Consider the following 16,701-nt stretch of genomic DNA (forward strand, 5'->3'; position numbering starts at 1 on the left):
CGCGCTATTTCACTCAGATTTCATGAACTGAAGAAGAATGCTATCAAGGTATGGAACGGCCGGGGCCGCAGCATCTTGTTCCCTATACATACGTAACCGAGATGTTCCGTTTCATAGGTCACTTCGATGCTGCGGTGACGTCACCGTATGGGAACCGTATACCATAACGCCTGACGTATCTGATAGCTGGGATCCAAGGAAGCATCTGCTCAAGTGGAGAGAACCCGGGAGCCAGGAGCCGTCCTCATATCCAGACTGTAAAACTTGATAAAAGTGCTCGGTGAGGACCATCCTGCCGCAGCACAGATATCATCCATAGAAGATCCACTGAGCTTGTGAAGCTTGTGAAGAAGCCTGCTCTCGTGGAATGAGCTCTAACTCCTAAGGGCGAAGCGAGTCAGCGAGCCTCATAGGCATAAAGATATTGCCTCCACCAGTCAATGGGACATGCGTTGTTTTGTGACAGCATGGCCTTTATTCTTGTGTCCGAAACAGACAAACAGCTGGTCAGACTCACGCCATAGGGCTGTTCGATCAACATAAGTCTTTAGCACTCTGACAGGGCAAAGACTCAGATCTTCTGTCCCCGCCTCTGCAGGGGGTATAGCCTCAAAGACCACTTGTTGAAAGCGGAAAGGGTTAGAAGCGACCTTAGGGACATAATTAGGCCTCGGTCGCAGCTCGGTTCACAGAGCCTGGTGCAAATTCCATGCACGAGGGTGAAACAGAAAGAGCCTGTAAATCCCCAACTCTCTTGAGGGAAAATAAAGCCACAAGAAGAACTGTCTTTAGAGTCAGGATTTTATTTGGTATAGTTTCCAAGGGCTCAAACGGATGCCCTGATAAACCTTGCAACACAATGGATAAATCCCATGAAGAAACTCGCACAGGGCGGAAAGGCCTCAGCCGTCGCACACCCTGTATAAAACAAGAAACCAGCGGATGACGGCCCACTGAAGCACCATCTATATATATGTGGTTAGCTGAAATGGCTGCCACGTAAACTTTCAGAGTGGCTGGCGTTACTCCATCAGAGAAATGGTCCTGAAGGAACTCCTGTACTGAAGCCACTGGGTAATAAACTGGATCCATATTACGAATTCCACACCAGGTCATAAACAGTTTCCATTTGAAAGCATATAAGCGTCTCGTAGAAGCTGCTCTAGAATTCATTATAGTCTCGGTGGTTTCAACAGAAAGACCGGGACATATTGACTCACTCCACTCAGAGGCCACGCCCACAGCTTCCATAGATCTGGCCTTGAGTGCCAAATCATTCCCTGTGCTTGCGATAATAAATCCTGTCTGAGGGGAATCTCCCATGGAGAGCCCGCTAACAGACTGACCAGGTCTGCAAACCACAGCTGTGTGGGCCACCACAGAGCCACCAGCAGCAGCTGCTCCACTCTGTCCAGCCGTATCCTGGATAACACCGCTGGAATTAGACCAATCGGGGGAAAAGCATGCAAGCTGGTTCCGGGCCAATTGTGAGCTAACGCATCCAAGCCCAGGGGCGATGGAGGGCATAGGGAGAACCACAGCGGGCAATGCGTAGTCATGCTCGAAGGGAATAAGTCCACTCTTGCTTCTCCAAAAATCTGCCATAAGAGGCTCACTGTTTGGGGGTGCAACCTCCATTCCCCCTGCTCCAGAGTCTGTCTGGATAGCAAATCCGCTCCGAAGTTCAAACGTCGAGGGACATGAACTGCTCGGATCGACAGAAATCTGTTCTGAGACCAACGGAGAATATATAGCGTAATCCTCCTTGATGATTCAGATACGACACAACCGCTATGTTGTCTGACCTGAGCAGTACATGAAGGCCGATCAGCAGATTCGAGAAGTACCAGTTGTTTGGTTGAATCTGAGACAAAATAGACTTAACCGTTAACATCTTGAATTTGCTCGTCCTGAGTGCAAGATTCAAACGGCATAAATCCAAAATGGGCCGCAACCCGCCGTCTTTTTTTGGCACAACAAAATAGCGGCTGTAAAAACCTGACTCCATCTGAGAGAGGTGTACTTCCTCTATAGCCTCTTTGCTCAGCAGAGCTGACATCTCCTGTCGCAGCACTGCTATTTCCTTTGGCTTCACAACCGTGGGAAGAATTCTGAGGAAAGGAGGTGGGCCTTTTCGAAACTGAATGGTGTATCCGTGACGAATTGTACGTAACACCCATTGTGAAATGCCGGGCAAGCATTCCCACACGGCCCGAAACAACATTAGCGGTTTCAAGATTTCCGCCTTCTGCGACGTTTTCATACTCGTTAAAATGTCTGGGCACGAAAAGCTTGCTGCGTTCGTAAGCAGGGGAAGCGCATGCGTCAAAGTCGTTGCGTCTCGTTGTGTATAATCCTGAAGCGTGTCCACGGCAGGAATTAATTCAACAAGATGAACAAGCAGCGAGAGTATCAGGAGCTGCTATTCGGGGCCCGAGAACGAGAGGCATTAGCCGTCGAGCTCAGGTCTAACCTATTTCGTTGCCGCTGGCGAGCCGGTAGAAAAACCTTCCATGCCGTGGCCTAATTAGGCGCGAGATGTTCGGCGAGAGTCTCTTCCACCGGAAGCATCGCTGCATAGCCATGGTTCGCCATGTCAGAAATGGTGGCGAAATCTGCAGCCGCAGCGTTAGTAATGTGCGCAGAGTACGGCTGTTTCCAGGACCTCGAAACCTCCTGGTGGAGGTCCGGGAAAAAAGGCAAGGGCCTTCGGGGCTGCGCAGGTGTACGACTAGACACGCTTCTCCTGTCCACTAGGAGGGAGAGGGCTAGCGTCGGCTGCAAAGTCCTCAGACCCCAAGGCCGCGGTGGATAAGATGTCGTCGTCATATCGTCCACAACCGAAGGAGATAGCATCATATGCCTCCGGGGTGGGCTGTAAATCCTTGTTTGAGAACACGACTGGTTCGACAAAGCTCGCTTCCTGCACTAGGGTAGGGGAGAGCGAGCGATGTGGAGAAAACTCCAGCGCAGCGCTGTCCTCGTAATCCATGTCGCACATGTCTCCCCAAGCCATCACCTCGTGCGGTGCCTCGGCAGCCGCAGAAGTGACACGGCGGGGGTTAGACGTGGGGGCGACCTTAGAAAACACTTCTACCCTCGAGCGCAGTACTCTAAGCCGCAGGCCATCACAGTGAGGGCAAGAAGAAAGGCCGCTAAGTGCTGCCTGTGCGTGATGTAAGCCCAAGCACACTACGCACCTTTCATGAGAGTCTCCCTTCGTGATGAACCTGGTACACGGTTCCTTACACTTCCGAAAATTCATCGCATCCGCGAAGTGGAGTTAACACTGCTCGGAGAAAACCGCTGAGAACGCGAGATGATTCCTAGGGCACAGATGATTCACTTTCCTGAAGGAAATGCAGCCGCAGAAGTGACACGGCGGGGGTTAGACGCGGGGGCGACCTTAGAAAACACTTCTACCCTCGAGCGCAGTACTCTAAGCCGCAGGCCATCACAGTGAGGGCAAGAAGAAAGGCCGCTAAGTGCTGCCTGTGCGTGATGTAAGCCCAAGCACACTACGCACCTTTCATGAGAGTCTCCCTTCGTGATGAACCTGGTACACGGTTCCTTACACTTCCGAAAATTCATCGCATCCGCAAAGAGGAGTTAACACTGCTCGGAGAAAACCGCTGAGAACGCGAGATGATTCCTAGGGCACAGGTGATTCACTTTCCTGAAGGAAATGAAATCTGAGCGAAATAGCGTGCGGCACCCAGGTATACGATGCGTACGCATGCGTGGGGCGGCGCCAAGTGCTATTTGGCCAATAGGATTGGCGGGATGGTATAGGGCTTCAGACATTCGTCACACGAGAGGTGTTCCCATACGGTGACGTCACCGCAGCATCGAAGTGACCTATGAAAGGGAACAAGTCCATTCGCACGTTATTCGAGTCTTTTATTTTGTAAGAGAAAAATAAATCTGAACTTCCTGTTTGTTTTTGGAAAGCCAACGCTGGCTTCACGTCGCTACTGAACACGGATCCAGACAGACAGCTGCTGCTGCTCACCTTCAAACTAACCAAAAATCGCACTTGTGAGCTCGACTGAAAACCAGAAGAGATAAATGGACAGATTTTTGCTGAACGCGTCTTTTTAAAGGTCTTGTTACAGCACTGTTATGTATATATCTTTATAAAAACAGCGGTGAGGTTGCTACCAGCTGATTGCTAGCTAGAGCTAGTAGTGATAGAACAGCACGAAACAGCATCACCATCATCATGATCTCCTCACATGCTGTGCTGATTACTGAACGGCTCAGCTCTTCTTCATTTGCGCTGTGATGCCTCTTAAATACGTTACCACTGTTAATATCATAACATAGATCTTACTAGCTGCCTGTGAGTGTTACAGCCAGTTTGGTTTAGATGTATGTCCATTGTCATTGGGGGCTTTTGTCAGTTTTACGTTAACGTTACCTCACTGAGCTTTTGTTTTTGACATGAGAAAATGGGCATTTTGTATTATGATAGTTTAGATGGATTTACTTGTAACCTGAAAGTGACCCACTATCTCTTTGTCTTTATAGATTATGAATTGATGCATTTTTTTCATTAGGAAGGAGTGATGATTGTGTGTTGATGCCCCAAACAAGAGGATCAGGACAGAGGGAGTGAGTTTATTGCCTTCCTTTGGTGGATATCTCACTGCCCTGGACATGATGGGCCCACGGCGAAAGGTCACCAGGACTCATAGTTTGGGCGGAGGAACATTTAGCTCTCTTGGACATGAGGAACCTAAAGACTATATCAACGAGCTCTCACATGAGGTGCTCTGCCACATATTCCGGTCAGTACAACACCACTAGTTAGTACAGTAGTTAGCAAATGTATTACCAGTGTGCTATGATTGTCAGTCCATTAACCTAAACATCTGCCTTGACTAGGGTTCCTGTGATTCTGTTCTCAGTTCCAGAGATTTTATGACAGAACCTTCATAGATCAACTCAACGGTGTATAGTTGGCTTGAATTATGATGTACTACTCCATCTCCCCACAGATACTTACCCATGCAGGACATAATGTGTATGGAGTGTTTGTCACGGAAACTGCGGGAGGCGGTGACCCTGTACTTGCGGGTGGTGAAGGTTGTGGACCTTTGTGCCAGCCGGTGGTGGGAGTACATGCCCTCAGGTAGACGACATTCTTTATGCTCAAATTTCACATCCCTCTACCCTGGAGACTTGTTTATTAAATGTTTTGATTAGACTTTCAGTGTACTACTCTCAGCTCTGTTTATGACTTATTACCTAGTACTCTCCGCTATATTTAATACTTCTAACCATACTTAATCTAGTGGTTGAAAATGGTTTATGTATCTATCCATCTATCCATCTATCTATCTATATATATATATATATATATATATATATATATATGTGTGTATATGTATATATATGTGTGTGTATGTGTGTGTATATGTATGTATAGAATGCAAGATGTCGGATACATATTTATTTCTGTGATGGCAAAGTGGAATCTTCAGCACCAATACTTTTAGTGTCAAGACTAGAAATCATTCTAATAGGCTAATCAAGAAATATTTCTCATTATTTATCAATGTTGAAAACAGTTGTGCTGCTTAATATTTTTGTAGAAACTGTGATGTTTTTTTTTCCAGGATACTTCAATGAATAGAAAGTTCAACAGAACAGCATTTATTGAAACATAATTCTTTTGTAACATTATAAATGTCTTTACCGTCACTTTTTATTAATTTAATGCAAAAAAAAAAACAACTGACCCCAAGATCTTTAATAAGTGTATATTACCTTTATAAGAAGAATTTAGTGATGACAAATGAGATTAACACCTTTTTTTAAATTTTATATATACTTGAAAGAAGAAAGTGTTTATTATCCAGAGCTTTTGGTAGATATTTGCCAGTGCTAGTGATCTCTGGTTAGCCGATTAATAGGCATGGCATAGGGCTGGGTATTGATTCAGATGTCACAATTTCAATCCGATTTTGATTCACAAGCTCTCGATTCGATTCTCGATTTTTATATTTATATAATTTTTTTTTTATATATATACACATTCAGTGAATATAGTTCTAATACAAATGCTATTAAAAAATGAACAGTAAATATCAGTTTACAAAAATTCATTAAAAGAAAGGCCATAGGCCTACATTTTAAACCTTTCCTTTTTTTGTATAGGGTCCTTTTTAAAACAATCATAAGGGCCATATAAAATGTTCTTATTAATTTTTCTGGTAGTCAAATGAAGGCATAAAACAATTTAATTTATCCCAATAAATATATATATATATATATATATATATATATATATATGATTATTCCTTTAATAATAAAGATTTGTTAATATTTACTAGTAGTAGCATTGTTGTTACATTGAGACTTCTAAATAGTATTATATTTTTGATAGTTCACATTAAAATAAATGTTATTTTGATGGTTTGCCATGAAGAACTTGCAGCTGCTGTGTATGTGATATGACAGTAGTTTTGTCAAATCATACAAAAAAATACTAATGAAGTGACTCTCGGAGCAGAGGAGCAATGAAATTTTTGTATTCGTATCATCATAGTGTGAGACGACAGAGGTTAAAAACACAGCGAGCGCCATCTGCGCTTGTGTGAACAGTCTATGGTTGCAGCATCTGCCATTCATTAATTCATTCATTGCAAAAATTATGGTGCGTTTACATGTCAAATGCTTCCACAGATATGTAGTATTACTATAGAATTATACCTGAGCATTGCAGATCACACTTTGTTCTCGGTTCTTGTCAACAGTATCTCCGCCATTATAAGCACTGAATGAGTGACAGGCTTTCTGTTGTGACATTGCGAAAGGTAAATAAGAGAATGACAATAAGTGGAGAAGACTTAATCAGATCTTCTTTTAAATGTTTGCCAAAATAAATACCGGAAAAGATCGATTCACCACTTTTGAGAATCGATAACGAATCAATGTCAGTTAAAAAAATGATTTATCAAAAAAAAATCATATGTTTTCTCCAGCTCCATATAATTGATCTACTCCTATGTAAACCTTTCTTGAAACAGTTTTGAACAGTATTCCAAATCATTGAATCCAAGATTACCAGTCCTTAAGCTTTACAACACTTAACACCCTTTTTTTTTTATCTTAATTCAGTGGTGTGAATTGATGTGTGTAACTCAGGTTTTACAGACTCCAGTTTCCTCATGCTAATGAAGAAGATGCCTGATTTGGAGCAGCTGTATGGTCTTCATCCACGTTACCTAGAGAGAAGGAGGGTCAGAGGTTATGAGGCCTTCAGCATTCCTGGTGTTTTGGAGGCTCTACAGGCTTGTCCCAACCTTATAGTGAGTCTACGATATGAGATAGTTGTTTCAGTTTATAAAAATGTTTGTCAATGTATTGTCAACCAAGGTTGAAAATGAGGACAATATTTGCACTTACAGGGTGTGGAGACATCTCATTTGGAGCTGGTGGAGGCGATATGGAACTACATGCCTCAGGTTCACATTCTAGGGAAGTTCAGGAACCGTAATGGAGCGTTTCCTATTCCCTCAGAGAACAAACTCACTATTCCAGCTGCAGCTAAAATCCAGACCCTCCATCTTGTTGGTGAGTGACAGTGCAAACCGTTTTCCACATAATCTTAGTCGTCTTGTCACGAACCTTTCTTTCGTCTAGGTGTCAATGTGCCGGAGATCCCCTGTCTGTCCATGCTCAGGCATCTGTACCTGAAATGGGTGCGCCTCACTAAGCCTCAGCCCTTCAAAGACTTTCTCTGTGTGAATTTGCGTACGTTCGTCATGAGGAACTGTGCCGGTCCCACTAATTCTCTGAAGTATGTGCCTCTTGTCACCGGTCTGGCCTCTGCCCGCAACCTTGAGCAGCTGGAGCTGGTGAGGGTGCCCTTCTTGGGTGGACTAGTTCAGCATGTTGTGGAGGATAGCTGGAGGTCAGGTGAGATGAACATTTTGTCAGCTCCTTATAAATAGGAGTCATATTAAAAGTGCTGAACAGAATATTGTAAAGCAAAAAATGTTTTTTTTTGGACTGTTCAAGTTGTTCTTGCAATACCTATTTCTCATTGACTATGCGAATGCACGTATTTTACGTATTTTGAACAAGGAAAAAAAGTATGCAGTAGTGCACTGCTAAAAGAAAGTTCCAGGTCTGTGGCGCATTGGCTAAAGTATGTATCTTGTAGGAGGATTCCGTAATTTGCACACAATTGTATTTGGTGCCTGTAAAAATGCACTTGAAGTGGATCTGGGCTACCTCATCATTACTGCTGCTCGCAGGTAAATCTGGGTTTAAACATTTAAAGGACATTCTAATCTTACACTGATTCCTTTATAGAATTAGAGATGTTGACAGAATCCACTCTGGTTCTCCAGGTTGCATGAAGTTCGAATCCAGCCTTCCTTAACCAAAGATGGGGTGTTCTCCGCACTGAAGATGGCTGAACTGGAGTTCCCCCAGTTTGAGACTTTGCACCTTGGATATGTTGATGAATTTCTGTTGCAGTGTAAGTCATTGTTCGGAAAATGTCTGTCATTAATTACTCACCCTCATCTCATTCCAAACCTTTTGTTCATCTTCAAAACATTTTTTTTTTATGAAACCTGAGCGATTTCTGTTCCTCCAATGACAGTCCATCTAAACCTTCAAGTTTCAGAAAGTTCACGAAGACCTCATGAAATTACATGTCAGGCAAGCACGTTTGAGCATACTTTTACCATATTTAATCTGCTTTAGTATATGTGTTGATCAACGTTCATGTCTCTTCAGAAGACTTGGTTAAAACTGAACTTTTTAAAGTGTTTTGGTTGAACAGACTTTCAATAGAGGAACAGATACCTTCTATATATATTCACTTGTGTTTCAAAGATGAACAACAGTCTTATGGGTTTGGAACAACTTTAAGGTGAGTAAATGAGTAGAATTTAGATTTTTGGGTGAACTAACCCTTCATTTACCTGCAATAAAACATATTTCACACAGGTAACATGAGCCATGCTGAGTTAGTCAAATACGGTCTTGCTGATGTGATCGAGAATCCAGGAATCATCACAGACATAGGAATGAAAGCAGTTAATGAGGTGTTTACCTCCATCAAGTATCTGGTCATTTATAACTGTCCACATCTTCACAATCCACACAACTGGATCACAGGTAATGTTTATGTATTTCCTGAGCTCATAAAAGGGTACTCCAATTTAAAAAAAGTTCCATGTACTATTTCTATCAGCATTATCTGGAACATCTTCAAAAGTTGACCGTTTTTTTAATGCATATTTTACTACCAGATTTTAAATCTGACTAATTAGCTGCTCTTTGTTAAAGACCACTCCCGCTGGAGTCGATTGGTGGACCTCACTCTGGTGCGCTGTCATGCGATCAAGCTAGAGTCGTTCAGTCAGTTCATTGAGATGCTTCCCAGCCTGGAATTCATCTCTCTGGACCAGATGTTTCGTGAACCTCCCAAGGTGAGCTGTCGACCCATAAATACAGAGCTGACTGAGTGATAGAAACTAGACACCATCACTTATAGATAGATATCTTTAACATTTGTAGTAAACGGACAGTGAAGGGTCTTTAATCTGATATAAACCTTATCAAAATATGTACAGTAATCACACTGTGTACTTTTGAACAGTAAATAATTTACGATATAAATTAATTAAAAAAGAAATAATAATATAGACTATAGGAGATGAAATGATGTGGAGCATGTTTACATTATTTGTTCTCCTCAGGGCTGTGCCCGTGTTGGACTCAGTGCAGGCACGGGTATCGGAGTTTCGTCTGCCCTGGTCAGCAATCAGAATTCCAACAATGATAATGACAACAATAACAACAACAACCATCAGAACAATAATGATGCAAACATTCCACCAAATAACAACAACGAACAGGCTGAAAATGTGCCTCAGCAGCCCCACCATAGACCGGAGGGTATGTATATACATTACCATTCAATTTGGGGTCAGAAAGATAAGGCTAGAGTAAAGGCTGCTGAAAAGTCTGCTTTGCCATCACAGGAATTAAATGGCATTATAAAATCTAGTCAGATAGATGCAAATCAATGCAGCCTTGGTGCACACAAGAGACTACTTACAAAAACATTTACCAAAATCTAACCGACCACATACTTTTGAACGGTTGTGTACATCTAGTGTTTGACGGTTGTTCGGTTTACTGAAAGCATTGCGTTTACATTTCTTCTTGACTTCAATCAGAGATTCCCGATGTTGAGGGCATGGTGGCAGACAACATGGAGCCTGAGCCAGTTCTTGCGGCCTCCAACCCAGAGGAAGAGACCCAAGGTTCCAGCCAGGCTACTAATCCTTCACTTGAACAGGATGAAGAACAAGCAGGTCAGAAAAAAGCTAGCAAATAATGTCAACAGATGGAATACGCCTGATGAGTAGCCATTACCAGTATTGCTATTTCTTTTCTGATTTAATTCAGGACCTAGTGGAGTTCAAACCGCAGTGAAGAAGCAGTCGGTGGTGGTTTCAGACTCGGACAGTGAGGATGAGTATAGTCCAATCAGGACGCCAGCTGCCGCCCGCTCTCGAGGCCAGTACCCTGAGACAGAAGCCCAGGAGAAGAGCAGTACAACTATTAATCCACATGGTAGTTCACGTTTAAAATCTTCTGCATCAGTTCATAGTACATAAATGTGTTAAGGCACTTAAGGCTTTGTCCGCATGCTGATATGATTGTTACGCTGTATTTTGGCAGGTAAAGGGAAAACTCCACTGCGTAGACGTGGACCGCAACCTCAGGAGCTCAGCTGTGAGAAAGGCTGCCAGGTGACCAGCGAGCAGATAAAGGCTGACATGAAGGCGGCCACTGAGACGGCTGAGCGTGGGGCCAGAGACAGAAACAGTGGGCCTGAGTCTGCTTCAGGCTACGATGCCGGCAGCTGTGTTTGCTCAATCCGCTGGAGGGAGGACTCGGCCAATCCGGATGACCAGGGTGGGACAGGTAGAGGGGAAGACGGCATGGTGAGGACTCGCTGCACGTGCAGCAGGTCTCATCCCGGCTCTGAAAATAGGACTCGTGGTGGCCACAGCCTGCCAGTGGGAGGAGACAACCATAGATCACAATGTCACAGCTCAGAGCAGAGAACCGGAGGAGAGGAGATGGAGGACAGGCACTCCAACGCTCCTCCCAGGACTCAGGGCTCATCTGAGGGACAAAGTGCAGAGTTTCCCAGGAGACCGGTCACTCGTGCCCGCAGCAGACTTTCCTCTGTGCCCCTGGTGTGTGAGTCAGGTAAGACGAGAGCAGAGGTTCCTCACAGTGGGATGTCAGAGAATCAATTGAGCAATGGAAAAAAGGCACAATTGGGCAAAGGCTGATCCTCCTGGTGTGGCATTTGTGCATAGTATAAAAGCAGTTGGAGGAATGCTGGGGGTCGTGATTATTTCACTGCTAGTCTATATTGGCAGTTATAGTGCAGTATATCTCCTTGTGATAAAGTGCCACCCCAATTTTTGACTCCTAGAATCTACAGTGCTGAGAAGAATAGCACATGTAGGAAATTAGACTTTTTCTGATGAGATGCATGTATGCATAAAACCACTAATCTTGTAGAATGTCTCATAAGTGTAGATTTGTTTATATCAGGAATCTCTAACCCTAATTAGAAAGACACATTATTGAGTGTTGCAGTTTTAGTGTGAAGTATAAGGTGACTATTTTTTCTTGACTTGCTATATTGAATATTACAAATTACATACTTTATAGTGCTTACATAGCATACTGCAGTTCAAAAGTATGGAGTTGGTAAGATTTTTATTTAATGCTTTTGAAGCATTTTGCTTAATGCTTTTGAAGTCTCTTATGTTCACCAAGGCTACAAAAATACATTAAAAACAGTAATAGAGTGAAAAAATGATTACAGTTTAAAATAACTGTTTTCAAATTTAATGTATACATATTTTATAAATATTATGTATTCCTTTGATGTCAAAGCTGAAATTTGAACAGCTATTACTCCGGTCTTCGGTGTAACATGACACATCCTTCAGTCTCTAATATGTTGATTTGGTGATCAAGAAACATTTCTTATTATTATAAGTGTGGCAAATTGTGCTGTTTAAAATCTTTTAGTAGGATTCTTTAATTAATAAAAAAAAATGGCATTTATTTGAAATAGACAATTTGGTAACTTCATAAATGTCTTTACTGTCATTTAATCCGTCCTTACTGAATATAGTTATTCATTTTTAAATTTTTGTATTATTTACATTTTCATAACGCTTGTTTGTATTTTTGTGAGTTAATAGCTATGTTCAATTCATGCACGAGTTATTTTTTGGAAGCAATAATCTATATTGCTTTGTTGCCCATTGTATGTTAATTTTTTTTCCTTGACAATCAGATAGTTAAATGAGATTTAATATAAAGATAAATTTGACCAATAGAAAGACTTTCATTTAATTTCTCATCACCTCTTGGTGTATCCAGAACTACCCAAAGCAAAACCTCGGGTTGTGGTTAAGAGGAAACGTATGGCAGACAAGTCCACCAGCACCAGTGACCCTGTGACTGAAGACGACCATGTGCAGGTGTCTTGTTCTTGTTCATGATCTTGTTTCACTCAACTAAATGCTTTTTTAATGCACTTTCTTACAGATCAAAAATATTTTTCACATCATACAGGTGCTCGGCCTTAAATCTAAAAATCTAGTGGGAATCACACTTACAAACTGTGGCATCACAGACCTGGTCCTAAAGGAGTGCCCCAAAATGATGTTTGTTCATGGTGAGTTCATAGCAGGACACATTGACATAGACATAAGACTCAAACTGTATCACATCCTAATTTGTAATATGATCGTTTTTTCCCCAAGCGACGCGCTGTAGGGTGCTGAAACACTTGGTGGTTGAAAGTGCCCCCATAGTAAACCGCTTTGATTACGCACAATGTAAGAAGTTGGACATGAAGCAGGTGCTTGACCAGATCTTACGGATGCCACCGGAGAGAAACCGTATCATCTACATGAGGCCTATGCAGCAGGTCAGCTGAGGTTGCCTTGGCAGCTACAATCAATTTGTTTCTGAATATTGTGTTGTGATGAAACTGTTTCGTGCGTATACAGTATTACTATTGATTGCATAAGTGCCACATTCAATAAAATATAGAAATGTGTTTATTTTAAAGTTAGCTTTTCTTCCCATAATCAAGACAGGGCTCAACAGCAAAGCTGAATTTTTAAAAAGATTGAAACTTAAAGACGATGCTTTGCAGAGTAACTGTTTTTATTATGTGGTCACTATTGCTTGGTCTGTTATTTTTGCTCAAGTAAATGCCGCCTTGACTGGCCTTAGAGACTATTTAAAAAAAACCTTTAAAGATCTTACTGATCCCAAACTTATGAATGCAATATTATAAATGTATTGATCATACACATTTTTATGCTTTTCAAATGTAAACATTTAGATTATTATGATTTATTGTTTGAATTGTTTTAATAAACATGTAATCAAAATAACATTATATATCGATGGTGGCAAGGATGAGGTTTTACAAAAAGGAAACTGCAAGAATAGTTTGTAAAGTAAATATCAGTTGGAATGAAGAAGTCAATACTGTTTCACATCATGCGAATGTTTTCCAGCAAACGTGATTGGATTTATATATAGAGTTATATTACAGCTTTGTTTTTGAGCTGTGTAAATGGTATTTATAGCATGATATATTACAGTTACGTTCTTTTCAAACTCCAGATTGATTCTCTGGCTCTGGAAAAAAAGCTTTTCAGTGGACCGTATCCATACCATATTGCTATGATCCATGAGTTCAGCAACCCACCCAATGTCAGGAACAAAGTGCGCGTACGTAGCTGGATGGACACCATTGCCAACATTAGCCAGTGAGTGGACTACATTACCCATAATACATTACTGGTAAAAGGAAGACTTCACTAAACTTGAGTTTCTATCACTGTTCAGGAATACAAATATTTCTGTTTTACCGTTTCTGTTTTATTCTGATATATACCAAGAATAAAAATGTTTTAATGTTTATCGTCTTTATAATGCTATATTTAAAAAAGGAAGAATGTCAATAAAATAAATATATTTTTTGTGGCCTGCTCCATTACACTTACACAACAATCATGCCAGCTTTCTAAATGGCTCATCTGATTCCTGCTTTGTTCACCAGATGGCACTGTTTTCTAATCACTGGTAACCCAAAGACTCACAAGCTGTGTTTTTATCCTTTCACAAGAGAACTCATCAAGTATGAATTCTTTCCGGAGGCCACACGGACGGAACAGGATGTAAAGAAGTATCCCAGCTATCCCTGGGGCAGAGACATCTACACTTTAGAGGGTGAGAGGAAACAGATCAGGGTCCTTTGAGACTAGCTCCAAGTTCCCCTCACTTCCTCTGGAAACACAAATTGTAGGATGTGTGAAAGAGAAGAGGGAGAAATTTACAGCATTTACATTTCCCAAATCTCTTCCACAAAGTTAAATCATCTTAAAGGATGAGAAAAGTTGCAGACTCCCATAATGTCGAATCTGACTATATAAACATTTACAAAATCCCTTTCAGTTTTAAAGGAATTACAAAGTAATGGCATTCGATCTTTCCCACACTCCTTTTTCTTTAGGAGTAATAGATGGGGCGCCGTATTCGATGATCACAGATTTCCCGTGGCTTCGCTCTTTACGCACAGCAGAGCCCAACAGTTATGCCCGATATGACTTTGAGGATGATGAAAGTAGTAAGTAACACACTGTCCATCATAAAAGAATAAAGTGCAGGTTTTAATATTCATCACAATACAATGAAATTAAAAAACAAATGCATCTTAGCTATAGGAGAATTATATAGCCATGATATTTTATACATAACCATTTATTTCCCAGTTTATCTTTAGATTATACAATTAAATGAGTTATAGAATATATAATTTTTTAGCATGGTTAATTTCATGTGTTTGAAAGAAGCTTGTTCACCAAGGCTGCATTGATTTGTCAGACTCTCTGAAATCGTTCTTTCTGTCAGCCACTATCTATGCACCGCGGCGTAAGGGACAGCTTTCGGCCGACATCTGCATGGAGACCATCGGTGAGGAGATCTCGGAGCGACGGCAGACACTTAAGGGTGTTTTCCAGCGTGTGGTGGTCGTCTTCATTCACTACTGCGACGTTCGGGGGGAACCGGTGGATGACGACTACATCTAGAACAAGTCTTGCTCAGCCGGAGGGCCTGGAGATGCTGGAGAGAAGTGTGGAGAGCTCTTCGACTCTCTGCCAGGATCTGACCACCTCTGTGTGAGAACAGAGAGGCATCTTAAACACCGCTTCAGTGTGGAATACGAAGGCATTTCCAGTTGCCTTTACCTCTGAGTTGACTTGAAACCGAGAGTGATCGCTTTCAATCAGCCATCGTCTTTTTTTGTGAGTTCATTCTAGACGAATGAACTGAAGAGTAATGGTGGCACCAGGCTGCTTTGCTTGTGTTCATTACATGAAGGATGAATGACAGCCCTTCCATTAAGCAGCGGCACACTTGCAGTAAAGGGGTTGATGGTGTCAGCAGTTGTTTTGTTGCGCACATGGGAAAAGACTTGGAGAGCCTTGATAGGTGGCATATAAAATAACTTGTTTGATTTTTGGTGGAGACTGAAATATAGTTCTTGGTAGGGAGTAGAGTTGTTTTTGTTTTGCATACCTTTTGAAAAACCTTTGTTTTAATGATTTCATATTTTATTTCAGTTTTTCTCTCACCTTTTCCCCAAGCATTGGCCAATGTGTTTTTTGCTATTAACAGTGCTGTAAGTCAGTTTAACCCAGAACCTGGTGAAGAGATTAAATGTTTCTTGGCCCACGAGAGGAACGTGGCAGAATCGGTGAATAAATGTGGCTCGTTTTCCTCCCTGTGGTCTTCATAATGCTTAAAAAAAAAAGTGGAACAAAGAATAGCTGAGAGTATTTTATGCACAAATATATCTATATATATTTTTTGTCTTTCCCCTTAGTTGAACCCACTTTTTATTAAACTCCAGTAGAATAGTTTTTAATCAGAAGCACAGTGGATAAAGTTGCGAGGCATATCCCTTATTCATCTTCAGATGACTTGACGCACATGCTCTTTTCCTCACACACTCCTTCTCTTCATATGTTGAAGCATCTTCACAAATGCAGACCACAGACAACAGTGTCAGCATTGCATGTTTCTGGATGGTTTCGTTCCTCTTCCTTACCTAATCCTTCACAAAGTTGCTTAACTGACAAACCGACGAATGCAAATACTATAAAACTGCCTGCTTAGTGCAGAATAGAGTTCACCAACTTGTGTTTGTTATGAATGGTAAGGAAACTACTCTAAGTAGAAGAGGATTCTGAGTCCAGGACATGTTAAATCGCTGCTCTACTTTGTGTTTTTCTGGGTGACCCACTCTGCCATGTTCAAAAGCCAAGAAACTCCATGGATTGCATCTGCACCCAAGCTGAGCACTGTAGAAACTTCTCTACAAAGTGTGTGTACAGATATTCTGTATGTAAATGATTTGTTTTATATGTTTATATAAAAGAATAAATATTTCACTAAGACATTCTGTCATGACCGTTATTGTGTTGTTGTTTTTTCTTGTATGTAGATAATAAAGATGTATGTGCATATATTATATTTATTATAATACACAGACACATTATGTATATTTTACTTACACTATATATAACTGCAGTTCAAGCTTATAAT

At 41.5% G+C, this 16,701-nt stretch overlaps 1 protein-coding gene across 1 annotated transcript; it reads left to right on the forward strand.

Annotated features, from left to right (window-relative positions):
- Window positions 1–4,550: 4,550 nt before the first annotated feature.
- Window positions 4,551–16,236, forward strand: LOC132113707 (F-box only protein 38-like). The gene is made up of 20 exons (XM_059521637.1): window positions 4,551–4,790; window positions 5,001–5,134; window positions 7,153–7,316; window positions 7,416–7,581; window positions 7,651–7,926; window positions 8,174–8,267; window positions 8,364–8,494; window positions 8,971–9,141; window positions 9,313–9,455; window positions 9,726–9,924; window positions 10,209–10,346; window positions 10,441–10,608; window positions 10,717–11,253; window positions 12,451–12,551; window positions 12,646–12,748; window positions 12,837–13,003; window positions 13,714–13,859; window positions 14,219–14,322; window positions 14,606–14,719; window positions 15,004–16,236. The coding sequence occupies exons 1-20, from the start codon at window positions 4,660–4,662 to the stop codon at window positions 15,180–15,182; spliced, it is 3,366 nt and encodes a 1,121-aa protein (XP_059377620.1). The 5' UTR covers window positions 4,551–4,659; the 3' UTR covers window positions 15,183–16,236.
- The last annotated feature ends 465 nt before the right edge of the window (window positions 16,237–16,701 follow it).

This window comes from Carassius carassius, chromosome 33 (genome assembly GCF_963082965.1).
Source record: "Carassius carassius chromosome 33, fCarCar2.1, whole genome shotgun sequence".
Lineage (NCBI taxonomy): Eukaryota > Metazoa > Chordata > Actinopteri > Cypriniformes > Cyprinidae > Carassius > Carassius carassius.